The sequence below is a fragment of the Euleptes europaea genome, chromosome 6 (assembly GCF_029931775.1).
Source record: "Euleptes europaea isolate rEulEur1 chromosome 6, rEulEur1.hap1, whole genome shotgun sequence".
NCBI classification, from domain to species: Eukaryota; Metazoa; Chordata; class Lepidosauria; order Squamata; family Sphaerodactylidae; genus Euleptes; species Euleptes europaea.
The window spans coordinates 35,742,555-35,769,504 of record NC_079317.1 but is presented as its reverse complement, the minus strand read 5'-3'; the positions used below and the strand labels follow the sequence as shown (position 1 = coordinate 35,769,504).

Genomic DNA, 26,950 nt, shown 5'->3' with positions numbered 1-26,950 from the left:
TGCCTGAGAGCCTCTCCCAAACATCCCTTTAAGTTAAAGCTTTAAAACACTTTCGGTATAGACTGGAGGAAATAGGGCTAGAAATGCATCCTAAGTAAAAGATGTAAGTGCTGCCATTTCTGTTTTGCGAGCTCTCATCTACGTTCAGAGCAAGCTCTTTTCCTGGCTTCCCACAGAGGCAGGGGGCCTGCCCCTTAACCTTTCAGGACATTTTCAGCCAGACTGCAATGTTGGGGCTCAGCCAGTTTCAATACATAGTTTTCTCTCCTTTTACTTGCCTGAAGGTGAAGTGACTAATGTTAGGGGCTCAATACTGCCCTTGGGAAGTTATGAAAGAATGCAGAGCCTACAGCAATTGGTAATTCCTGCGGCTACTTGACCTCGAAGGCAGGCTGCAAGAGCTGGCTGCAGTTGTGATACTGAAGTGTGCCCTGACTAGAGCTTGGAGCTTTGTCACTCTCTAAATTTCCTCCTAGGCTCATAGCTTAAGAGGGTCCCCCCAAGCACACACACACCTATAGGGAAGCTGTTCTGGAGAATCTAATGTCCTGTTCACAAAGGACATGTTGTCTGGAAAGCTGCTCTTGCATACAGTTAGTGTGCTGTGAAATTGGATGGATTCCAGTGGGCTCAAAAGACTAGAGACTGAAGCGGCATGAATCAGTTCCCAGGAGACACCAGGAGTCAGAATCCAGGTCAGGCTTTGGATCCGCTTCCATCTCTTCCTTGGATGTTTGTGTGGCTTTGGTGTGAACCTCCAACTGTCCAGATAAACAAGAAAATCATTCTCTACATAGTAAAGTTGCAGTTGACCTATTACAACACAAACTCCATCAACTGGATATCCATGTTAATTACAGCTGTACACCAAAATGTACAGAGTAACATATACTCAAGGGCGAAGACTAACACCGTTTTGCCCAGATTGTCAATAGAGTATTACAGAACCCTACTGCTTCTCAGAGACTTATGGTGGACAGTCTGCCTCTGCATCAATAAATTAACTGGACATAAAAATTCCCTAAAAAAAAATAACAGGACAATTCCCCAACTCAAGCTGTATATAAGAAAGGGAACTGAAAAGAAAAGCTACTGTTATTCTACTATAATAACTTTTCCCTGACTGTCCATCTACAACATCCTACACAATTTAAAATCTCAATTAGGACTGCTATTACATAAAAGAAAAACGAACATGGAATGATACAAAGGAAGACCCAGCTTGTTTCTAGTTCAGGCTAACATTAGCTCCCCAGACGACAACTGATGGAAAAACTGCCATCTTCCAGTTAAACCACGATTGCCTTATCTCAGTCAACCCTTTCAAGCAAGAGAAATGTAAAGAGCACAAGTCTGAAGAAACTACATTTTTAGGGAGCCTGTTAGCAATCGACTATCATTAAATCTTAACTCAGTGACTGCTACATCCTATCCTATGAGGTCTGTTCGAAGTCAAGATATGAATCCAGATCCGTTTCAGTGGACTGCAAGAACACTTAACGGCTGACATGCAATCTGCCATCTTCCTCAGAAGGCATCCTTACCGGCTGTGTTCCTCCTTCCCTAGAGAGACTCTGAAGCTGAGCACTGAGACGAGTGGTTTCCTGCTGCAGCTCCTGCTGGTCTGCCAAGCATTTTAATACCAAACCATTCAGTCGCTGCAGTTCAGCCTGCAACAAGCTGCACTTGCATGCCGTTGGTACCAAAGATGTCTTCTCCCCACTGCAGGCCTCTGCTGTATCAAAGAGCTGCTGCTACACAGGAAAGAGGATTTAGGGATAAGTTTGTCAGTATGTACAAATGCATGAAACCTTCAAGGCCAATGACTGCCCAAGTCATAGTAAAACACCATGGATCCGGAGGAGACACAGATCAAAATACTAAACAGCGGAATCAGAATTCTTGAAAAATCAGAATCAGATAACCTTTGCTGGCATAATAAAATTGATGGTCACAAGGTCAGAGATTCTTGAAAAACTGGTGCCATAAAACATTAGCTCAAAGACAAACTGTCGCCAGCTCTCCAGCCACAAACCTGAATCACACCCTCCTTTGGGAATAATATCAAGGGTTCATTTGTAGCTGCTGCTGTCTCTTGCAACTTAAAAAAATTCATTTCCTCCCTCAACTCTGTTTAGGTCTCTATTTATTTATTTGATTGAATTTTGATTTATTTTATTGAAAACATTTATTAACCACCATTCTTCTTTGTGGAACTCAAGGCAGCTTACAATGCAAATAAAACAATGATTTAAAAAAACACATAAAAGAGCACAATTGAAAATCTCCATTAGGACAGCCAGTGAATAAAAATTAGTCAAATGCAGTCCTAAATGCAACTGTCTTCAACTGCCTCCTGAAGATAGAAAATGAGGGGCCAGGTGCACCTCCCTGAGGAGTTTGTTCCCTAATTGTGGGGCTGCACCGAAAAGGCCTGCTCTCATGTGTCCACCACATGAGCTTCTTTGATTGAATTGTCAAGAGGGCCTCTCCCTCTGATCTTATAAACATGAGAAAAAAATAAAGATTTCCTTTGGGTAGGATAGAACAGACCACAATGTTCTTAAATACCCTCATTAGTCTGGTCTTTGCTCAATCAAATGGTCTTGGGGTTAATTTTTCACCAACCATATTAACTGTCCTTAAAGAAGACACTTTCACATGTACAGTCCATGTTCAGCCACGTCTGAGTTCTCTCACCTTACTGTACTGTGTGAATCTTGTCAATTTAGTAGTCTCACTTTAGAAGAAGAGTTGGTTTTTATATGCCAATTTTCTCTACCTTTTAAGGAGAATCAAACAAGTTTACAATCTCTTTCCCTTCCTCTCCCCACAACAGACACCTTGTGAAGTAGGTGAGGCTGAGGGAGCTCGAAGAGAACTGTGACTAGCCCAAGGTCACCCAGTGGGCTTCATGTGTAGGAGTGGGGAAACCAATCCGGTTCACCAGATTAGAGCCCGCCGCTCATGTGGAGGACTGGGAAATCAATCCCGGTTCTCCAGATTAGAGTTTGCTCCTAACCACTACACCACACTGGTGATCAATAGCATGCCCCTCACCCTTTCCTTCTAGATAAACACTCTTTTAAGCCAATCACTGTGAACATGATTACTGCCCCTAGCCCCAAACCACTATGAACGGTTCCATAAGATGACAAAGGTTTACATTACCCAAGACTCTGCTGTGGACTTTTTGGTATCAGCAGGAGGAGGAGATGCCAAGTGGAGTCCTTTCAGCTCTTTGTAGGGAAGGGTCTCCTTCTTAGATCCTGAAGAGGCTAGACTTACAAGAGACGGTGTTTCAGGCATGGGGATGAACTCTGCGTTCTCCAGCTCCTATTCACAGAGAAAGTGCAAGAATTCTGTATCAGCATTTATTTACACTGTTACCTACCACCTGAAGAATAAGAACCAGAAATACAGGAAGATTTCTGACTAGAAGGTGGAAAACTTTTCCATGAATGCTGAAAGGGCTGCAGTCACCGTCTACGTATAAACATAGTGGAAGTCAGTATATTTACCAACAGATAATGAGCATAGAAAGTAAATTGTGCCTTAGTTCAGCTTTGGATCATGAGTCCTCTTTCTACACCTACTAATTGCAAGAGGTTGTTGTTGCACAGATTGGGATCACTGACCACAATGCTATTAAGTTCAGCATTCATATCAATTGAAAGTTACCCGCAAAGGCAAAAACAGTAACAGTTGATTTCAAAATATCTGCAAAAATGATGGAACTAGTCAGAAGAAAGCTGATAGGTAAATACTGAATTGAATTGAATACAAGAGAATAAAATCCCTAGAGGGTGCTTGGAAGCTATTTAAAACCACACTAGTTGAAGCCCTGGTAGAATGCATTTCCCAGGGTTGGAAAGGTAGGGCTAAATCTGAAAGGATGCCTACATGGTTAACAACCCATAACAAGAAAGCCATGAAAGAGAAAAACCTTCTTTTTTAAAAAGTGGAAGGTATGCCACAATGAAACGCACAGAAGGGAGCACATGGTCTGGCAAAAGAAGCTTAAGTTAATAATTAGTCATGCAAAAAGAGAATCTGAGGAATGGATTGCTAAGAGCATCAAGAGAAATAATAAACATTTATTTATTAAAATATATCCAGTACAGGAAACCAGCTATAGAAGCAGCTGGTCCTTTGGAGGATCAAGAAATAAAAGGATTGCTAAAGGTAACTGGCAGAGAAGCTAAATGAAGACTTAGCATCTGTGTTCACTGTGGAAAGGGTGGGGCAGGTACCCAGGCCACAGCCACTATTGTCAGGAATGAATACTGAAGAAATTAGTCAAATTAAGTCAAATTAAGAGATGACGTTCTAGAGATACTGGGAAAAATAAAAACCTAAAAGTCTCCATGTCCTGATGGCGAACACTCAATGGTTCTTAAGTCACAGCTGACTTATGGCAACCCTGTAGGGTTTTCAAGGAAAGAGACATTCAGAGGTGGTTTGCAATTGCCTGCCTCTGCATGGGCTGAGATAGTTCTGAGAGAACTATGACAGGCCCAGGGTCACCCAGCAGGCTTCATGTGGAGGAATGGGGAATCGAACCCAGTTCTCCAGATTAGAGTCCACTAGGAGTCTTCAGTACCACTCTCTGAGGCCACCTCTGTTAGATCAGGCAGGGAGACTACTAAGCAAAGGGGTGGGTGATACACCAACAGAATCCCAGTCCTGTCTCTTCATCCCAGCATTAGGTACACAGCTTCCAAACTGGAAGTATCCTAGATAGGGCACCATTAACTTACTACAGAAATCTATTTAGTCAGGGAGTTCTCTCTAATGTTGGAAAAATTACTATGAACACATACTAGCTGTTAAAAGTAGCAGCAGCAGGATTCCTTCTTTGGACTCCCTCTTGATCCTGTGTTGAAATTCCAGATGGATCATCTTTCCAAGTAAGATCTGCTTTGTGTTGGTACACATTAGTCAAAGAACTGCATCTGTAGAGCAATTCCAACTATATTGTGTGTGTATAGTGCTGTCAAGTCACAGCCAACATATGGTGACCCAGTAGGGTTTTCAAGGCAAGAGACTAACAGAGGTGGTTTGCCATTGTCTTCCTCTGCATAGTCTTCCTTGGTGGTCTCCCATCCAAGTACTAACCAAGGCCAACTCTGCTTAGCTTCTGAGCTCTGACGTGATCAGGCTAAACAGGGCCATCCAGGTCAGGGCACCAACTACCGTATTTTTCGCTCCATAAGACGCACCTAGTTTTTAGAGGAGGAAAACAAGAAAAAATATATTCTGAATCAAATGGTGTACTGCCCCTGGAAGCCCGGCGGGGGGGTCTTTAAACTCCTCCGCGCTGCCATCCCAGGCAGCGCAGAGCACTTTCAAGACCCCCCGCCCGGCTTCTAGGTACTTCCTAGAAGCCCGGCGGGGGGGGGGTATCTTTAAACTCCTCCGTGCTGCCATCCCAGGCTGCACAGAGCACTTTCAAGACCCCCCCCCCCCCGCCCAGCTTCTAGGGACTCCCTGGAAGCTCAGCGGGGGGGGGGGTCTTTAACCTCCCCCCAGCACTTCCCAGTCACGAGGTTGCGCTGGGCGGCTGGGAAGGGCCTCCCGCCTCCCAGCTGGCTGGCGGTGTCCCAGCCGGCTGCCACCTCCCAGCTGGCTGGCGGCTTCCTAGCTGGCTCCCGGGGCATGCCGGCTCTGCGCTGGGCTGCCGCAGCCGGGGGTCGGCTGTGGCTCCCAGGGCCTCTCGCAGCTTTGCCCTTCTCCCCGGGGGCCGGATTCACACACATTCGCTCCATAAGATGCACAGACATTTCCCCGCACTTTTTTCCTCCTCAAAAGTGAGGGGAAATGTCTGTGCATCTTAAGGAGCGAAAAATACGGTATACTACCTTTAAAAAAAAAAAAGACTAAAAAGAAGAGATTCTGAAACAGATTTCCTGTGATCATTTAAAGAACTGTCCATAAGACATTCATATCTAGAGATGAGCCTTTCACCCAGAACCTCTGGGTGTTTGGTGGGGAAAGGTTGCTTTTCCTTCATCCTCTCAAGCCAGAGACTACAGAAAAATCAATTTAGAAGTGATTACCTTGCGCAGCCAGCTAGGGCAAGAGCTGCTGGCAGCAGCACTATCTCCCATGTCTTCTGTTGCACTGATCCGATCCCCCATTCCGCGGTCTGCTTCCATGGTTCCTCTGAAACCTCTGCTGGGATCAGGGGTCTCAGACTCCCGCTCGTTTTCCTCATCTTCTCCTCCTTCAGCTGTAGAACTCTGAGCCACTAGCAGAAAACACTAGAATATCAGTAACTATTTCCCTTACTCGTTCAGCAGAAATTCCTGGTCTGGGGAATGCAGATTGCTCTCCATTCTCAAGATAGCCATGATATAAAAAAGAAAGGTGATCTCATTTATCTGTGGGCTGGAGTGTCACTTCACCACAACTGTGAAAAAATTACAACTCTTGACACTAACCGAAATCCACCTTCAAAAGGTATGGCAAAAGGATGTAAATACAATCTTTGCAAGGAACATTCAGTCTGCCTGGATAGAGAGGATGGCCATTCGAAGGTTAAAAAGGTAGCCAACAGAGATGTTTCCTGTGGCTCTAGGAGCAGCACAAATTTTATGTTATTGAGAAATATGCCCCAATTCTCTCCCCAATGGGGACCCAAAGCAGTTTACAACATTGCTACCCCTTGTTGGAATTTCAGACTGGTCATAGCAAGCATGTAGATTGCTGTAATCTGAGTGACAGCCAGTTGACAGCTGGTGTCACATGACTGCTGATGACTTAGCAGTAAAGCTGGACTGAACTGGTTTAAGCAGGATGAGATCTGACCACTGGGCAGCTAACTGTTGATTGTCTGCTGGACAGGGCCAGAAATGTATATATGTTGTACAGAACTTGTATAGTTGTGGATTGTGGAGACCAAGCGGAGCACTCTGTCACTGTGAGTAAAGAGCACTTATTAATACGTGCTGAGTCTGCTGTGTTCACTCGATTATTGAGCTGTATAGCGCTTCAAACAACGCCAATACCCCTTCTTCCATGTTATCCTCACAGCAGACCTGTGAGGTGGGCTGAAAGAGTGTGACTGGCCCGGCTCATTGAAATAGCTAATCAACAAATCCTGAAGCCTGGAAATCAGCATCTCCCCATAAGTAGAAGGATCTGACGGGCTTAAATGAGAAACGTTTCTTTGGTTTAAAAGACATTCAGCTGGGAAAATGCCAGGAATGGATGGCACATATCAAGATATGAAGAAAAAGAACATGCTGTCGAGTTACAGCTGACTCATGGAGACCCTTTTACAGGGTGTTCCAGGCATAAGATGTGTGGAGGTGTTTTGCCATTGCCTTCCTCAACACAGGAACCCCGGTCTTCCTTGTTGGTCTCCCATCCAAGTACTGACCATGGCCTACCCTGCTTATCTCCCAAGGCCAGGTGAGCTCAGGCCAAACTGGGCTAATCAGGCTGCTAAGTGAAATTAAGTGTTTTTATGAGAAGGCCTAGAGAACAAAAAGGATGAAACAAGTGTTGAGAAGAATCTTAAAATAACCACATTGAAGAAAAACAAGAGTTTTAGACCTAGGGAGAGAGAGAGAGCATAGTACTTATTGCTTATTTTGTTTTCGCTCTGTAGTAGTTTGATGATTTTCACTAAACTGTATGCCATTCCTTCTGAATTTTTATTTTTATGAAAGGAGTTATGGTGCTCCACATGCACCCACATAAAGCCTAACTTGACATGCATTCCAAGATACAAAGGGAAGAAGTGGGGTGACCCCTGCCTGTATTTGAACCGGCAAGAAGTCCAACATCCAAAGTCAGCTGAAGGAGATTGGGGTCAAGAAAAGCCTGGAGTTCTTAATTTGAAGAAGAACCTTTAAAGAGACAAAAAGTAATTACTTACCAGTCCCAATGGACAGGCCACTGCTACTTGAACGAAGGATAGTTTTAGAATTTATCACTTTTTCTGTGGAGAAAAAAAGGATTTTAAAAGTAATGGGTTTCAGAAGAAGCTGGGAAAGCTGACACATGCTGATATGCTTCCTCTGAAAGAATATGACCACCCTTCCAAGTAACCTCTAGTTAAAGAAGACACATATCCATGGACAAGCTCTTGATCCCTTGGCTTTTTGTACTTACCGACAATTATGATGGTGTGCCAGCCACGGCAAGACAGATCGGGAACATAATGCAGGGAGCCAAAAATGGGGCGAGGCCACGATGTACAAATATCAGAACTATGAGCTCTCTCGGTTGGTGTCATTGCTAAGCGACCGTTGCCACCATTACCCCAGGCAAAGATATGGTTATCTGAAGAAGAGAAGACATCTATCAGTCTAAAGCCCAACAGTTGATAAAGTCTCTCAAACTCCTTTTGTTTGAATTACTAGATTCTGAAACTCTAATCATCAAGTCCACTGTACATGCACTTTTGACTATACAAATTCTGAGTATAAGGAAGTTCCCACTGACAGAGAAAGCTTCCTGGAATTACCTCCCATTTTGTGCTACTAATTCCAAGAAAATAAGGAACCATCTTTAGGACCCTACAAACTCAAGCCCACAGAAATACATTACCAGCCCACCAGTGGCCATACTCACCATCAGTAGCAGCTATAGTGAACTCATCCCCACAGGAAACCCTGATAACCTGCTTTCCCCCGAGGGGTCCTCCAAGCAGATTAATACCCAAACGTTTCTTATAGTCTCCGACACCCAGCTGCCCACACTTGTTGGAGCCAAAAGTAAGCAGACGGCCCCGTTCTGAAAACAAAAACAAGCACAGAGCTATTGTAGATATCAAGACAGGAAGTTGCTAAACTGTTAGAGAATCAGTTGGGCTGCAAGAACATCAGTGTATGCCATGGTAATTGACCCATGAATACATAGGCCTGTGCCTGAAAAGTTCTGAAGCTCCCTTACTGTTGACTGACTAGCAAGTAATACTGTAGGCATCATTCCTTAGCACTCTAGAGCACAGAAGCCATAGTCAGATGCAGACATTATTACTGCATCCCCTCATATGCATCACTGCAAAGAATTTCACCATTCAGGGTTCTACGTCAGTGTGTGTCAAGTGCCATCAAGTCACAGCCAACAAATGGCGACCCCTTATGGGGTTTTCAAGGCAAAAGACTAACAGAGGTGGTTTGCCAGTGCCTTCCTCTGCATAGCAAGCCTGGTATTCCTTGGTGGTCTCCCATCCAAATACTAACCAAGGCTGACCCTGCTTAGCTTCCGAGATCTGACAAGATCAGGCTATACCATGCTGCCTTCCCTCCCTAAGGTTCTATACACAATTTTGAAAACTAGACCATTCTATCAACAATGGTTTATAGAACTAGGTTAAATAGCAGACTGAAGATACGGTGTTTAATTAAGACTGCAGTGATTTCAGTGACTCTGCCCTGTAAGAAATTAGCATACTTATGCAGAAGTAGGACTTTATTGCAGGGTTGAATGCAGTTGGAGCAGTTCTCACCATCAACAGCAGCTGTGTGTGTCTTTCCTGGGGCAATGGTGCGAATCTTGTAGAATGAGAGCTTCTTAGCCAAAGTGAAGGTGGTGGTGTAGGGAATTTCTTGGTAAGCCTAAAGGATGACAGAAGTCAGGATGACAAATCTAATACCAGGATCCAGTACACACATACATTTTTAGTCAAGATACATTTATGCAGTAAGCCACACAGATACATAAATAGGTACCATATAAGTCAGTCCTTCCAACTCCTGCTTAGATCAAATTCTAGTTTTTTTGTATAGCCTCCTCACAAACATGCAGTAACACTGCACAACTGAAATAAATGTACTGCTGGATTTGGGAAATCAGTTGTCCCCCTCCCCTTTTCCCTTTATTGTTCTGACTTGATCCTAAGTAAGAGACACTCCCTAACTTCCTTGCCGTTTCCATTTACTTATATCTTATACTTCCTCCAAAGATACATGAACAGAGCTGACCACATTACCCCCCTCAAAGAGAACATCTCCCATTTTTAGTGTTATCCCAGAAATGCTACTCACATCATGATTAATGATCCCTGAAGTGCACTGGTTCAGGCCCAGCTTATTGAATTCATTCAGACCACAAGCTAAGACCTTGCCTGCCTGTGTGAGCAGAAAAGTTCCATCACTGCCACACTGAACTGAAACAATATTGGAGGTCTTCTGAATTTCCACCTATGAAGAACAACATCAAACACCATAAAGAGAGGCACACAAAACATCAAAACACCAACTGAATACTAGGTATTATACAGCAGTAAAGAAATAAAATCTTTCAGCCAGAATACAATCATTGTTTCAGAGACAGATTGATGCACTTAATACTTCAGAAGGTACACCTATAATGCATTGAATTGAACTGATCTTAAAATTGATTTCTTCCATTGCTTATCACTTTTAACGATCTGAATCCTACCATTTTTGTAGAAATAACTGTTCCAGATTTACAATTTTTTTTAATAGAGAACAACGTGAATAAGCAAGCAGCAATTTTGCTGTCCCATCAAAGCAAAAATGCTCTGGAAAACAGATACAGTGAACCTGCCTACAGTTTGCAAGTTATGACAAAGGACCAACCAGTGTTACCTTCTGTGGGAGGGAATGATCCTCTTCTGAATCCAGCCCTAGGCGTCCTGTATTTGGAAAGATGCAATCAGAAAGAATCCTAATTTCTCATGCTAAAATTACATGACTATGGAGAAACGACTGTGGGTATTTAAATTCCAAGCATACTGCCCAATTTTGAGGAAACAGGACTGAACCATTTCTTGAAGTCAGACATCTGATGGGAAATGGTTCTAATGTCCAATTTTTCCCAGAATAGACTCCTCTTGAATCTTCTACAACCTCTGCTCCATGGAAAAATAATCCTGTCACTGGCAACTAGCATCTTCCAATTATTTTGATATGCAACTACACAGTAGCTACCCATTCTGAAACTTGAGAAGTCGGTATGTATCTTTTGAAGTCTCTTTTTATTTACTTTGTTCCATTCCCCCCCCAAACAATAAAGGATGAACAGAAAAGAAATCACATACCATATTCTCCACATCCCCATGTGTAGACCTCTCGGTTTCGAGTCAGCACAGCCACATGGTTATCTCCACAAGATACCTGCTCCACAGGATTGTTGAGAAAGAGGTTCAGCTGCTCAGGTTCCAGAACCTCAGAGCCAAAAGCCTTGTCAACACCTATACAGCCATAATAGTCTGAGCCAAAGGCAAAGACCTGACCTTCATCTGCAAAAAAGGAGGGATCAACTGAATTAGACAGGACGTGTACCTCAGTTTACTTAGTAGGTACGCTAAACTGAAAGCCAAAGGCTGCCCAAGGTTATCTGCATTTTTAACACAGCAAAGTTAAAATATAATGTAACCTAATTCTATAATTATCTAAAAGAACCTAACAATTCAAATCAAACTAAGTCAGCTACATGATGAGACTAGTGGATTTCATATCTATGTGGATTCCATATCTATAATGGGGTGAGATAACGACCCAACGGTAGAGCCTCTGCTTGGCATACAGAAGGTCCCAAGTTAAATCCCCAGCATCTCCAGTTAAAAGGATCAGGTGGCAGGTGATGTGAAAGCCCACCACCCGGGACCCTAGAGAGATGCAGTCAGTCTGAGTAGACAATACCAACCTTGACGGACCAATGGTCTGATTCTATAGAAAGCAACTTCATGTGTTTAATGTAGCACATCTTTATCCTGCCTTTTCTCCAAGGAGCTCCAAGCTGCTTTATAACTCAGTGTGCATTGTCTCGTTTTGCCACTGTCATTGTGTTTCATGCTCTCACTAGCAAAGGTTCTTTTCTCTTTTATAGTTAATGCAAAGTTTCAATTCTACCACGGTCTATATACTTTGCTGTATATTTGTTTCTCACCCGTGATGCACACAGTAAAGTCATCACCACAAGACACTTGGCGAATGGCCTTGCCCTGCAGTTTTTCCACATGCTTCGGTTGCCTGTATGAGGCTCTGTCTCCATGCCCCAGTTGGCCATGCAACTTGGTGCCCCCTTGCATGTTCTGCAAAATACAGAAGTATGGTGAAGGATACTGAAGGATGTGTACCTGGAATTCCCAGTCAGAACCAAATTAAAGAACAAAGTAGGCTTTTGGTGAGATCCAGAGAGGGCCACAAATGCTTCCAATGCACTTCCATGCACACACTTGCAGGTGAATATGGCCAGTGTAGTGGTCAGAGTGTTGGACCAAGATCTGGGAGACCCAGGTTCAAATCCCCACTCAGCTATGGAATATTGCTGGGCAACCTCAGACCAATCACTTGCTTTCTCTAAGCCTAACCTATCTCACTGGGTTGTTGTGAGGATAAAGTGGCAGAGAGGAGAACGACATAAGCCACTTTGGGTCCCTGCTGGGGAGAATAGTGGGGTATAATGAGGGGAATAAACTTCTTTTGTCCCATGAGATGCCGTTCCAGATGGCCAACCATTGAAGATGAGCATTTTCAGGAGCTGAAAGTTATCACTGGTAGGTGGGAACAAAAAAGCCTTTTTCGTAAGCAGAAAAAAGCAGCACTCTCAGAATGGGTGTAACACTATTAGGGTCACTCATAAGCCAACAGGTTGCAAAAAGAGTGGGGGAAAGAGAGTGGTTGGGCATGCCACGTGTTAGTTTATCTCCCGTTCCTGATGCTGGCATGCCAGTTAGCTGACCGGGCAATTGTGGGGTTACAGTCAAATATTGCCAAATATTCCACAAAGCCAAGAATGCCACTGAACCCTTTTATTTAATTATGGCTTCACTTGTTACCCCTAACTCTTCCGCAACCAGAAGATAAACCTAGCAGCATTGTATAACTTCTCTCTCAGTCTCCCTTCATAAATATGGCCATCTCTAAACAGGAAGAATTGCCCCCCCCCCTTCAAAATTGCCTTTGAAAAACATTAATTTTAAAAGTAGCAATTTTTTCTTTGGCTTTATATGGGACAGAAAAAGCTACCATACAATTTTGATTAAAGAGAAAACAGTACAGAAATAAAGCAAAAAGAATAGTTATGTTCACATTTACAGCAGCTTTATTAGTGGTGGTGGAAAGTATCATTAAGTCACAGCTGACTTAAGGCAACCCCATAGGGTTTCTAAGGTAAGAGACATTCAGAGGTAGTTTGCCATTGCCTGCATCTGCATGGGCTGAGAGTTCTGAAAGAACTGTGATTGGCCCAAGGTCACCCATCAGGCTTCATGTGGAGGAGTGGGGAATTGAACCCAGTTCTCCAGATTAGAGTCTGCCACTCTTAACCACTGCACCTAGCTGGCATTATAATAATTCATTGCAACGTTTCTTAAAAGTTTCACAATAAGTTAACGAATTCATTTTCTGTAATGACTATAAGCACCAACCTTGCTGACGACCCACAGCATCTTTTTTTGGTTGTTGTAATAAACGTAATGATTTGACAATATTTATTCAGTGAGTTAAAGAAATCTTTTTTGACTGATGAAATGGCCAGCCCCACTCAGGACTTGTGCCACAATACCTGAACATCAACAGTGGGGCACTGCACTATGTCAAAATGAAATAAAAATACAAATTCACATATTCTTATGCTTTCATCCACCATCTTCATGCACCCGAATGTATCCCTGTCCTCATTTTATTAGATTAATGAACTGGGGGAAGGGGGAAATTCAAACACAGTAGTTCATTCTACAACTCCTTCCCAAATTCTTCCAACCCATTTTACTTACCACCCATGTATAGAGCTCCTTCTCTACTGTCACCACAGCAAAGTGGGTGTTTCCTGCACAGACCTGTCGTGCACTGCAGCCACCCTTGATGACATCTAGCTTTTGAGGAGTGGACTTTCCACCCCCCCATACGTACACCTCACTACTGCGTGAGGTCACCACTGCAATGGGAGCCTCATTCATGGTGCTCGATCTATAAAATACAAGAGAGGAAGGAACAGTCAAGACTGTTCAGCATAAATCCCTTTCCAAGTCTCATAACAGCAGACATGTCAGAAGAGAAATAAGGGTCCAGATTCTGCAAAGAAATCCTGATGACTTTTCCCTATTGGGGAAAAAAAGTCTTATTCAAAGGATACAGGAACAACATAGGGCGGTCAAGAACAGGTGAGTAAATACTGCAGAAAGTATCACCAATGTATTCCGATAAAAACTGCAATCTAACCTGATGGCACATACAAGGTTTTTGAATTTCTGCAACTATTGACACGAACAAACTTCATGAATAAGAAATAGAATACACAGTCTGGCACCCTAGTTCAGAATATTACCATCTTCTAAATATTAACAAGTATCTATCGCTTTCCATTATGAAGAGTTCTCTTCTGGTAACTGACTGTCACCTCAGAGTGGGGAGAGAATCAAACACCACAGCAGCATTTGTACCCAAGACAAACAAAAATTAAAGGATGTGTGTGAATTAAAGCACAATTTATTGTAAGACTACACAGCTGTTGAATTACTAGGCAAATGCAATTTGGTGGGAAGTCAATTCAGGCTTAATGTGAAGGGACATCCATTTATAGAACATCCTTAATTTCAATGAAATGATAATTATCATACGCTATAACATCATACATTGAAAATGTCATTAAACTTAACGTTGTTTCACTGTTACTTCCATCCAAATGAGGAGTAAAGTCTAGGGACTGATTTTCTTCAACACACAAACACCCCCCCCCATTACCTTGGTCGCTTGTTTGGGCCATTAAGCAATGCAACTTTCTCTTCCATCTCCCTGCCGGAAGAAAGAATAAATGTTAAAAAGAACAGCAACCGTCTACTACTACAGCACTTCTCATCGAAGATCAAAATATGCATAACCAACACTGCAAGCCAGAGAGAGAAATCACTCCCTCCAAACTGGTGCACCGCCATCAGTGGTGAAGTACGATCAAACCTTAGTGCCAGTTCTCCCCACCCCCATCCCGCAATAGCCTGCTGTGCTCCCTGAAATCCAGCTTGTGTGTGTGTGTGGGGGGGGGGTCAGTGAAAACAGAGTGGGGTCCTGCAGTGGAAATAAGGAAGCGGCAGAAATCTTGCGCAAGTGCAACACAGCATTTATTTACACTTCTTACTTTAGCTGTCTTGAGTTTTCACACTTTAAAAGAAAGGGCGTGGGTGGATATGTGAGCAAAAATTTTAAAATGCACCATGTGGTGAATGTTGAGGCTGCTCCCCTTAACTTGCAGAAGTCATCCAAGATGCTCCTTTCAGTAGGCTAATGGTGGAAATACACATTAGGTGGAAACAACAGATTCCCAATGGATCTCCAGCAATGTGCGTGCAGCAGATGTGCATGGCCGGGGGGGAACCGTGGTTAACCCTTCCCCTACGTTTCCTTTGTAATCCCTACCCCATCTATTTTTCACCCCAGCAAATATAGTTGGGAAAACAAGTAGGGGAGAACACAGGAGAAGTGGCAAATGAGAAAAATTATATATTCACACACAACTGGTCTCCTGCAAATGCTCTACCCCCACTGACAGCAAACACTGGGTGGAGAATTCTGAGGTTTCTGCCCGACACATAACTCCAGCCCAACTGTCCTTTGACAATCAGGTATCCCAGCATTTGGTGGATTTTTATATACATCATACAGTAAATAATTTGGTTCTTTAAACATATTATGCCAATAAAGGTATTTGTATTGTAAATAATTTGGTTCTGTGAGTCTAAAACAGATGCATAGTCTCCCAGACAGAATTCTGGTATTACAGTGGTGGGGGGAGAGGTTTTTTTGTACCACTTCACTATTTACGTCCATTAACTCCCTGAAAAGGTGTTCTCCACAAATGGTCACACATACCTATTACTAGTAAGAGTTTGCATTATTTTATTGCTTTGACAACTCTAAAGCACATGTACAGTTCCTTGCTGAAATACTTTAACACCCCTGTAAAGTAGGTCAGTATTATCCCCTTATGAAAGCTTATTGTACTTCTATAATGCAAGACAGAGGTTGAAATACTGTGTTTAGTTTTTTAAAATTCCTAGCACCATTAGACAACCTCTCTTCCTTGTTAAGACCTGTCTTTTTCCAAAAATGGTCTCTAGGAAGTCTTTTATGACAAATCTCCTTTATTTTTATTTTTTTAATAGCATATGAGACTCTAAGGTATAACAGTGCTTTGGATGCCCACTTGGGAGAAATATGGGGCACAGATGAATTAAATAAAAAATAAACTCAACGTTCATGTTCAAGAAATGTACAACTGTTTACCTCCTGCATTTGATGAGAAGGGGACTATCGAGCACCTCATCCGCAGTAGGCCTCTTCTCAGGATCCTGAAAGAGGGGAGGGACAGGTCACTCCTTAAGGAAAGGGATTGTTTTTTTAACAATTAAGTCTTAGGGCAGAACAGCTAACCACAGCCTTGTAATCTCTTTCCATTTTCCCAAAAGCTAAAGCATCAAAGTATTAGGCAGAAAGTGAAAAGTTAAAAGGGGCTGAGAGACACTGCCCTTCAGTGTTACTCCTCTGAAGATGCTTGCCACAACTGCTGGCGAAAAGTCAGGAAAGAAAATACCAAGACCATGGTCACACAGCCCGGATAACCTACAAGAACCTTTAAACCGGAATATTTAAACTGTAGATTCAGCTCTCCAAAGTCAAGGCCATTGCTGTAGCTATTTCCATGTTGCTGGGGTTCCTAGTCAGCCAAGAATACTAAATGGAGGTATTCAGAGTTCAGAGGCACAGAATACCAAGAAATTTACTTAAAGCCTACAGAAGTCCAATCTTGATGCCTTTACAAGACCGGTCTCCACTTCACTCTACAGACGAGAATTATGGACACCAAAGCTGACAGACAGCAGTTATCTCACCAACCTGATCGAGGCAGGAATGCACCATCTGAATGAGCTCCAGAGAATAAACACTGGAATCAACTTCCATGGCCCGGGTGCCTTGCACAATCTTCACACAGAGGTTCAATGGATTCTAAAAAAAGGAAATAGCTAAATAAGCTGAAGGCAAGCGATAGCCCACCATTCCAAGTAGGCAAGCAGGACATCAGCAATGGACTTCAGGAACAGACTAAAAGGCAACAACACCCCTAAGGAGGAGAGGCCCAGTATACCTAGATCTCTCACTTCATAAATTCTCAACACTGGATTAGTCTCTTCCAATCAAATAGCATGAGACAAAACTAAGCGAGTAGAAAACTATGCAGCATCACAGTTGTGACTTACGGTAGCATCAAAAGTTCTCTTCAGAGTGAGGAGCTCAAAAGCGACACAGCCAACTGCCCACATGTCAGATTTGAAATTGTATTTTACTCCCTGGCAGAGCTCAGGAGACATGTAGTATGGGGTTCCTACCAACTACACAAAAGCAAAGATGTTAGAGATATTCTACCCAGCTCCTCATCAGTCATAGTTTAGGCTATAGGAGTTACATTACTCCTGCAAGTGGCAAGTTTTCTGTTTGATATACAGCCCCCACCCAACCCCAAAACACGATGCTTAGATTTTCAGATTGTGGTGTTATAACTAACTACTGGGTTTTACCACCCTGTTAACAAGTGGGAAATGGCTGGGAAATTCCCTTTCAGTTATCAAATTTTTTCAACCAACTGGAAATGCATTGCGAATAATATCAAAATGAAAATAAATGGCTGAATGCATGATAATGGAAACATAATGATGGATAAGGAATGAGTCAAACCAAACAAAAAAAGGCAGGAAACCAGTGACACGATGTGGACAGATAGTGCAAGCTATGCAGAGATGCAATATATGCAGGGATTTGCAAGTGCAAGTGTGGATGCCAAGGGAAATATTACAAAGCATTAGAAGCCCTGACCCCATCTAACCTTTTGGATGCATCATGTACTACTAGGGCTTTGATCAGTTTCAGTTGTTTCATTCAAGGGATGCCCAAGAAAGTGCATTCCGTTTCACAGAGACAATGAAATGAGACAGACCCTGCTGTAAACTAGATGGCACGAACTGCAAGATTCCATGTACAAAATTCCCCTTCTAGGATAAATTATTTTGGGTCTGCTTCATTTCTTTCATTTTTCTTTTTGTAAAAGTACACCTAAAATGCTACGGGCAAACAAATACACCAGTATACTTGTCGGGGAGCAGGGACTGGTCGCCGTTCACTGTCAGGAATGACACACCAGTTATAATTTTAGAAATAAGATACAGATATCAAGAAAAATCTGCTGAGCAGATGATGATATTTTCCAACAGGACCTTCTTAGCAACAGAACAGTATGTAAATATTAATGAGAGAATCCAAAATGGAAGTACAAAAAGAACAAAAGCACAAGGTGTTCATGACTCCCAAATCTTGCCAACATGTATAATATCCCAGATGGGAAATGGGAAAAAATCCTCTTAAACTCAGAGAGCATTTACTTACCGTCTCAGCCATGGAATACTCAGAGTTCAACTTTTTCGCCAGACCATAATCACCCAGTTTTATGAGGTTTGCTTTAGTGAGGAAGATATTCAATGTCTTTATATCTCTACAGAAGAAGGGGGGAAAAGAATAAAAAGTTTGATGCAATTCCTCAGTTCACCATGCTTAGGGCTTGCATGCTACCAATTCATCTTTCATGAATTTTACTCTTACAAGTTTAAACTCCTCTCCGTGTTTAGAGTTTCTCCAAATTTCACTGCAATAACCAACAGTTACGTTGCATGACATCATGTGAACAGAAACAAAAATAAAACTCATGTTTCTATACATGTAATTTTATACCCATTTAGTTTCATTTTTCAGGTTTTTTTAAAGATGCAGGCCAATCCAGAGGCTGGTTCAGTCCCTGCTATTTTCTGTTAAAATTAACAGGAAAGCAGGTTGGTTCTCTACCTGAAATTCTGGAAAGTCGCTGCCAAGCAGAATAGATAATATTGAACTAAAGGACCAGTGGTCTGACTCCATATAAGGCAGCTTCATATATTCCTCTAGAGAAAGGATCTCCCCAACACCTGCTATCCAAGATTCTTTTTAACTGGGACCTTCTGTAAACTAACCACTGAGCACCATATGAATAGGGGGCAGACTGGATAACTGTATTACACTCCTCCGCTTGGGGGCTATCATACGAAACCTGCATCAGGGAATTCAATTTCCATGCTCAGATATGTGGAGCAAATCATTTGCATCATTTAATCTACCCTAGCTTTTTAACAAGTAATGTTTTTTTGTAAATCAGAAAGGGAGCAAGAAGAACATTAACAGGACAATCCTAACAAGAGTTACACCCTTCTAAGTCCACTGAAGTCAAAGGGTTTAGAAAAGTGTAACTGTTTAGAGTTGCAACAAGTGTGCTTGAGTAGAAAAATAAGGTCAACTCATGTAACAAAAGATCTGCTCCCTGGCCACTGGAATCCTACTTTGGCCTACTTGGATTCACAGCAACTAAAATATACTGCTTGTATTTTGTCAAGATATCTGCTGCAGCCATACAGAACAGAAGAATGCATTTTAATTGAAAGCCATGATCAGTACAGCCCTTAGAAATCAAAAACGTTTTAAATCACTTTTGAACAGTAACGTCTTCATTTCTTCCGTAGGAAATGGCAGCAGCAGAACTAGGAGCCTCCAGGATACAAGAATATTTGCAGTCTGAGCTTCTGCCTGCCTTTTGTCAATAATGTAGTTCCTGTGCTTCATAGTAAGTAACGCAGGATTTTAGACTTCAGAAAAAAAGTAAGACTCTTTCAAGGGAACAGGCTAAAATATGCACTATTTACACAATGTCAAAACAGAGAGCTAAGTACAAACAGTATGCCTTTGGTTTGAGGCAGGCTTTCTGTGTTGAGCGCTATTATTATCTTGTTATTATAAAGAAGCTAAATATAAACTAAATGGTATACTAATGTTATGGTAAGCTCCTTACAGAGAGGAGATGATTCCCGTGACAACTAAAACTAAAGGTTTGGTTCCTTTAAGCCTGGAGTTGAATTACTACTGTGAAAAGACACAAACGGTTCCTTCCTCATACCCACAACCTCTTTATAAGGAAACCTGTATTCCAATTAGGGCTGTGAAATTTTGCTTCCCACTAGGCTGATCATAGCAAATGGAGCATTCTCAGAATACTAAAGAGTGAAACATAGCTACGGGGACCTGGACTGAGAATTATTTCATAGGTTGTTGTTGTTAATCTACGTCTCACAATAGAAGAAGAGTTGGTTTTTATATCTCACTTTTCTCTACCGTAAGGAGTCTCAAAGTGGCTTACAATGGCCTTCTCTTCCCTCCCCACAACATGCACCTTGTGAGGTAGGTGGGGCTGAGAGAGTTCTGAGAAAACTGTGACTAGCCCAAGCTAGGAGTGGGGAAACCAACCTGGTTCTCCAGATTACAGTCCACCACTCTTAACCACTACACCATGCCGGCTCTTGCGTGGGCAGTCTTTTTCTTAGGGTTCAGTCTCCCTCAGCATCATAGGGTCTTGTTACATAGAGTTTCATAAGAAAGAGACTCAGGATTGCTCTTACATACTTCAGACAGAGAAACTGCCATCAGATAATATTCTTTCTTTCCTTCCTGCTATGCTGCTGTTTCATCTGCTTCTATATTTTTGGTAAGCATTCAGAAAACTAGGACCTACTTTGCATCTACATTTTCTCCATAAATTAAATTTGGTCAATTGAGCAGTGCTAGCATTGCTGCAGCCGATGTGCTGAGCTTCCCATCTGTTGTAGATGCATGCAGAATAAGAAATTCAAGCAATTGCATTGAACGCTTGGGTAAATTGAAAAAAATGACAGCCCTTCAAAGAACACAGAAAAAAATCCACTTCTTGCTTTTACCGAAGTAAAGAAGAACTGCACCATGAGGAAAAAAACCAGTCTTTCAGTCACGTTTTACTATCACAAACTAGGTCACTATTAGCCCTATCTTAATTAAACACATCTACCTGTGAAGTATTCCTTCCCTGTGGATGCAGCTTACCGCTGATACAATCTGAAACAGGTACCACACCACCATCTGCAAAGAAAGAATATTTGCATATGACCAAAACAAAATATGCATTTTTCCTAGGAAAAGTAACTGAATGTAGGGACATTGGTCCCTTAGGAATATCTCAGAACTCTGATCTTTTTACAGGAATATTATTTCCAAAAGAATTTGCTCATGTGGTCTCCAAGATGCAGGGGTAGAAGTGCTAAAGAAATTGGTACCTTAATAATAATTAGGAGTGACAGCTGATGAATTTCCAGGATAGTTGGAAAGCAAAAAGGTCCTTACTGATCTTAGTCTGGATCCTGCATATGTTAAGAAGTGTATTTCTATACTTGCTTCTGAAGAAGCTTGGTTTTGTATTCTATCATTTGTTATGGTTAGATCTGAGAGGGTACAATGCAGATCTTTCTCTGCTGTGACACCTGAATTGTGGAACTCCTTTTCTTCCTCATTATATAGTCCCCACCAGCAAAGGAAAAACGTTTCATTTGCAGAGGCTTTTGCTGGAAACTGAAGACATTTGTTTTATTCTGCTGTGTTTAGCCATTTCCGTATGAAGGCTTTCAAAATGTCAAGTTGCCTTGAGTACCAACTTACTGTAAAAGTGACAAATAAACAAACAATACATGCATTTGTCTGCTTACTAGTTTTCAAGGTGGGATTGAAGAGTGTAGGTATTTTGTTATTTTTTATAAAAAGTAAAAGAGAAAGGTTAGGGTTCTGGCAGGAATTACCAAATTCTATATTACAGCTGATACTTCTTATTTGCTGTGTGATCGCAGTCAGGGAGATTCATAAATCCCTTGGTAACAAGCATACAAGTGGAGGCAAAAAGGAGCAGTTGGTGCAAGGTCAAATAGTTTTTTAATGCATAAGTAACTTGTATTCTGATAAAGTAACTGATCTATATTTATATTATTGTTTTAGATATTTTATAGACATGTTTGAACTTATATGGAAATACATTTTATTGTATCTTTTATTAATCAATCTCCCTGAGGAAGCATATGCGAAACATATAGGGGCAATTTAATTATTAATACTTTTCCCTTGCACCAACTGCTGCTGTTTGTCTCTGTTTGGTTTGGTGCGACCCTCTTTTCTTTTGTTTGATTAATAACAAGCATACAAGCATCAAAATGTAATGCACTGAAAATTAATGAGTACATTACATTACATGATTATGTCTAAAAATAAAGATATGCACTTATTTCATTGCTGTGCACCACATTCAAACTGCAATCCTATGCAGAGGTACACCTTTCTCAGTCTACTGAAGTCAGTGCTTATGTTTAACCCTAAAAACAGTTACATGCTTCTAAGTCCATTGAGGTGAATGGAATGAGAAAGGTGTATCTCTGAACAGGACTGCACTGTTAGAAGAACACAGGCTGAAGGGCAAGGAAAAAGAAAAAAATGAAAGGGTGTAAAGGCGGGAGATCCCACAGCAGAAGCAGCATGATAAACCCCACTACCGTTCAAGTTACCTCTTCCTCAAACAACTTGTCTTTCTGCCGCAGGATCTTATCATAGAGGTTTCCCCCTGTAATTGAGAGAAATATTTAGTTATTGCTTACAATTGCTCTATCAGTATTTACTAGAAATCCTTCCAAGAATTCACTGTATTCTTCAAACCTCTTTTGTGTGAAAAACTAGTCCATCTTCCCTCATGTTCTTCAACTGTTGCTGATTGTAACCTAACCAGAGCACAAGGGGCTTTGCAGGACAAAAATTCAAAAAATTAACGTTTCTTCCAACATCAGCAACAGCTCTTCAAGAAACACGTGTAGCTTTTAAAGTAACCTCTTCTCTTTCAGATTTGTCTTCACTAGGAAGTCCTTTAAGAAGAAGTGAACGTGCTTCACTGATGTTACAAAAAAATCTTCTGAATTTGAATGCAATTCAGATCCAAAGCAAAAAGAGTTCATACTTAATTTAGTGCAGTTTGTACTCTTCATTAGGAAGGCAGACTAGAAGGTTCTATAGTGGGCTAAAAACAACGCCCAACTCAACCATGAACTCAAAAGAGCAAAACCAAACAAACATCTACATTCATCAGGAAAACCTCAAGAACAGTACTTGTGCCACATATTCTATGCTTTATTTTCTCAAAGATGTTTGAGGTCTGCCAAACCTCTTCATTTTGTGATCACTTAAAGCATGTATGTGCAATATGGCACTGCAAATCCAACCACAGCAATGCCCAACAGTTCATGTAGTATGTTAGGCAATGACTGTCGGCTTATTTTCAAGCAAAAGAGTATTTGCAGAGCAAATAAAGTAGATAATTCACTTAATGCAGTCTCTCCTTTATTTACTCTGCAAATATTCTTATTTGTATGTGACACTGTCCAATTTTCACTACATCTCTTCTTTAGATATTTCTGCTTCCCACTGTATGTTTCAGATTATTTATCCATGAACCATAAATGGCAGTCCTCCAAGATCAATCTGGTTTATGTTTCTAGCACTGCCACTACAGCTATAAACAAGACACAGCCTTTCTGTGTTCCACCTTTCCAGCAGAAACCAAGACAGAAAGGGTGTTTGTGGTTTATGAGAGAAAGCCCTCACCATTGCAGTATTCTAGTTCAATCAGCAGTGTGGTATTATCCATGAAATGATTGTAATAGGCAATGATGTTGTCATGCTGCAGCAGAGCAAGAATAACAATCTCATTCAAAGCATCACGCCGTTCTTTTTCTGAGAGTCTGGTCAGGTCCACTTCCTTCCACACTACAAGTGAGTCATCCTGGAACACAATAAAACTTGTTAGTTAAATGTATTGTTGCACAGCTTCACAAGGCTGGATATCTTTCTTACATGAAACTTTTTAAAACATTCTGTTTGGATTTGGCAAAATATTTATAATGAATTCAGATGAAACTATTTCTGATGCCAAGAATCACTATCCGCAACTGGTATTCTCTTTCTTTTGAAAAATCACCAAATGGTATAAGCTTTTCAGGGGAAAGATTATGGTGTTATTTCACACACAACTTCACTCAGACATAGCTTATTTTCCATAACAGAAAACCTGACCCATGGGAAATGCTAGATAGTATAGCCACACATTTATATAGAAAAGACATCACAGACCAAGGGGAACAATATGTCTCCAAATTTAATATTCACATTTCATCCCTGTTATTCAGATTTCACATCATTCTATGATTTTATCCAAGTTTCTGGAGCTATATCAGTAATCTATAACTTCCTTTGATACCATATTAAAGATACCAATATTTGAGCAGGGATGCTTCAAGATGCTTTTTCATAAAAAGTGCTGAAGTAATAACCTACCACAGTTGATTAAAATTTAACAGAATGAAAAAAGCAGTAAGAAGAAATGTGAGAACTCTCCTGGAAACTGTTTAATTTGTGCTGACAGTCTGGAAATACAGATTTGGCAGTATATTACCACTTCCACCTTAGAGAGCCACCACTAGATATTGCTGCATCTTTTAAACTAACTGGGGTAAACCAGTTAAACCAATGAATAGGTTGTGGTAGAGCAAATCCAGTTGGTACCTGAATTTCTTAGACATCCAACAATCCAGGCTCATCTGGATATGCCATAAAAAGACTGCACTATTACACTTGTCTGAAATTCTTTTCCTTAACTCTTGTGCTTTATTAGCCTGAGAACCCTTTGTTATTAGTCTCTATGAACGGTAAGTGATATGCCTGCAAATTCCTGAAGAAATATGATACAGCTGTACAGCTGCCTTCTTTGTCTCTCTTTTGTCATCCTGTCATTCTTTTTCTGCCAGTGAAAGCTGTTAACGAGATGAAACTATGTTCCCGCATTCTTGTCCAACATTTTATTTTTTCAAACACCCAAATTCCAATGTTCCCCAGTTCTCCAAATGCAAAGCTAGAACTGGAAACTAACTGCAAAGTGGCTGAGATTGGAGCCAGCCGCATAAAGTTCAAACAAAGAAATACAGCAGAAGTTCTCCAATGCTCCATAAACAGGAACCTTTTGATGGCGATGCCCCAATCTCCCTTTAACAACAAGGTTTTAACAAAATATTTGAGGCAGCCACAACTTTTCTGTGGGAAGTAGCAGGGTTTTCAAAGGAAGAGATGAACAGAGTTGGCTAGCCATCTGAGTAGCAACCCTGGACTTCCTTGGTGGTCTCCCATCCAAGTACTAGCCAGGGCCAACCCTGCTTAGCTTCCAAGATTTGATGAGATCAGACTAGCTTGGGCTATCCAGGTCAGGTCAGTGGAAAATAGTCCCTGGAGAAGGGCATTGCGGTTGCTACACTTCAATACCATCATCCTTTTCCTGGCTGAACACCTGCACTTTAATCAACTACATGACAGGCAAAAGTTCAAAGGGTGCGGCTTTCCCCACTCATCGGAGAAAAGCTTTGCAGGGAGCAGTGGCAACCCTATCACTGTCTCTCTCCATCTCAAGGCATCACTCTAGGTAGGCTGGAGTTAGGACTGTAGCAGGGAGGCAAGTTATGAAAGAGGTTTACAGTGAAATGTATATTTGTAGCAGAGCTCCACTTTATTCAACAGAGTGTACTCTCACATATTAATTCCGGATGAGCAGCAGCGTTGCTGCAAAAAAATAAACAAACAGAGGAGCTCCGGTGGCACCTCCAAAGTCTAACCAGATTTTGTTCCAGCATAAGCTTTCGTGGACTATCTGTGCCGAAGTTCAGAAAGGGCTCAGATCTACAGTTCTGCTCACTTTCACGAACTAAAGCCTAACTTCTTCACGTGCTCCCGCGGAAGGGGGCACAGGACTGCAGCCTCACTACCCTTGAGGAACGTCTTTAAGGGGAGGGGGAGGGGGGAGGAAGACTGCGGGGGAGCCCGCGTTGAATACCTCAGTCCGCCGATACAGGGTGGCCTCCCCGAAGGCCCCCCGGCCCAGGACGCGGATGGGAGCGTAATGCAGCTCCTCCTGCTCGCCGCCTAAGGCAGGAGGCGCAGGCCCGGGCCCGCTCCGGCTGGACGACTCGTTCCCGAAGTCGGAGTTGATGGAGTCGCAGTGCCTCTCGTACTCGCCCAAAGACATGGCTGCTCCTGCGCCAACGCCGCCGCCAACGCCTGGCCTGGGACTGACGACGAGGGGCAAAAGTTGGGGATCCGCAGGAGTCGAGGCGCCTCGAAGGGCTGAGGGCGGCGAGCAGCTTCCCCCCAGCAGCGGCCGCTGCTGCTGCTGCTGGAGATTCAGCCAGGCTCTGTCTGCGCGCATGCGCGCACCCCCTCCCCCGGCCTCCGCCCAAGCAGGAAAAGGGTCCCCCTTCAACGGCCTCCCGGAGGCCCCTCAACCCCCGGGCGCTCCATGTTGGCGGCTTCTTCTGCCGACCCGGAAGCACTTCGCCGCCGCCATGACGTCCGTGCTCCCGCCTCCCTCGCGGGCACCCGCACGAGCTGATTGCGGAAGGAGGCGGGGTGGTGGTGGTGTGGGGCTTGAGAACGGTCGGTGGGTGAAGTTGGGCGGTGGGTCGCCCTTCCTGGCAAATAGCAAAGGCACCACAGGGACGACCCCTTCCGCGCCGAGCCTCGTGAGGAGGTCGCCGCTGTTCTTTCAACGGAGAATTGGTGCCGGGGGTCACGACTCTCACCCTGGAAAGAGGCTGCACTAGCCGGCTGCCTTGGTGCAGAGCAAAATCTAAAACCAAAAGTCACATAATACCGTTTATTAAGAGCCACCAAAAATGACACACAACAGTCAAGACAAGGCAGTCAACAGACAAGATGTCTTCAGCCACGATAAGGCTTTGTCTTGTAAACATCCTGCGTGCGATGTAGTGATGGGCACAGGCATAGGCAGCTTTAGAAGGGGGTTAAACCGATTCATGGAAGAGAGGTCTATCGGTGGCTACTAGTCATGGTGACTAAAGACAACTTCCACTACCAGAAGCAGAAAACCTCTGAATACCAGTGCCAGAATTCAGGGCTGGATATGCATTTTTTTAAAGGGGGGCAAAAGTACAAAATGATGCCCCCCATATATTATATACATATCTTTCTTTATATATACATGTATATAATCAACGTATATAATA

The 26,950-nt window shown here is 42.5% G+C and overlaps 1 protein-coding gene across 2 annotated transcripts; it reads right to left on the bottom strand.

The window, feature by feature from the left end:
• Positions 1-512: 512 nt before the first annotated feature.
• NEK9 (NIMA related kinase 9) lies at positions 513-25,962 on the bottom strand. 2 transcript variants are annotated; one of them, XM_056852190.1, is made up of 22 exons: positions 25,762-25,962; positions 23,490-23,667; positions 22,403-22,458; positions 20,869-20,939; positions 18,357-18,462; positions 17,177-17,308; positions 16,815-16,925; positions 16,206-16,270; positions 14,670-14,720; positions 13,703-13,895; positions 11,872-12,016; positions 11,021-11,221; positions 10,569-10,615; positions 10,002-10,157; positions 9,464-9,572; positions 8,584-8,745; positions 8,122-8,292; positions 7,886-7,948; positions 6,060-6,250; positions 3,172-3,336; positions 1,545-1,754; positions 513-761 (listed from the first exon to the last, which is right to left on the bottom strand). In XM_056852190.1, exons 1-22 carry the CDS (start codon positions 25,951-25,953, stop codon positions 639-641), a joined length of 2,898 nt encoding a protein of 965 aa, XP_056708168.1. In that variant the 5' UTR covers positions 25,954-25,962; the 3' UTR covers positions 513-638. The 2 variants fall into 2 exon arrangements, with proteins under 2 accessions (XP_056708168.1, XP_056708169.1); XM_056852191.1 differs by having other exon boundaries at positions 1,545-1,751.
• Between the last annotated feature and the right edge of the window lie 988 nt (positions 25,963-26,950).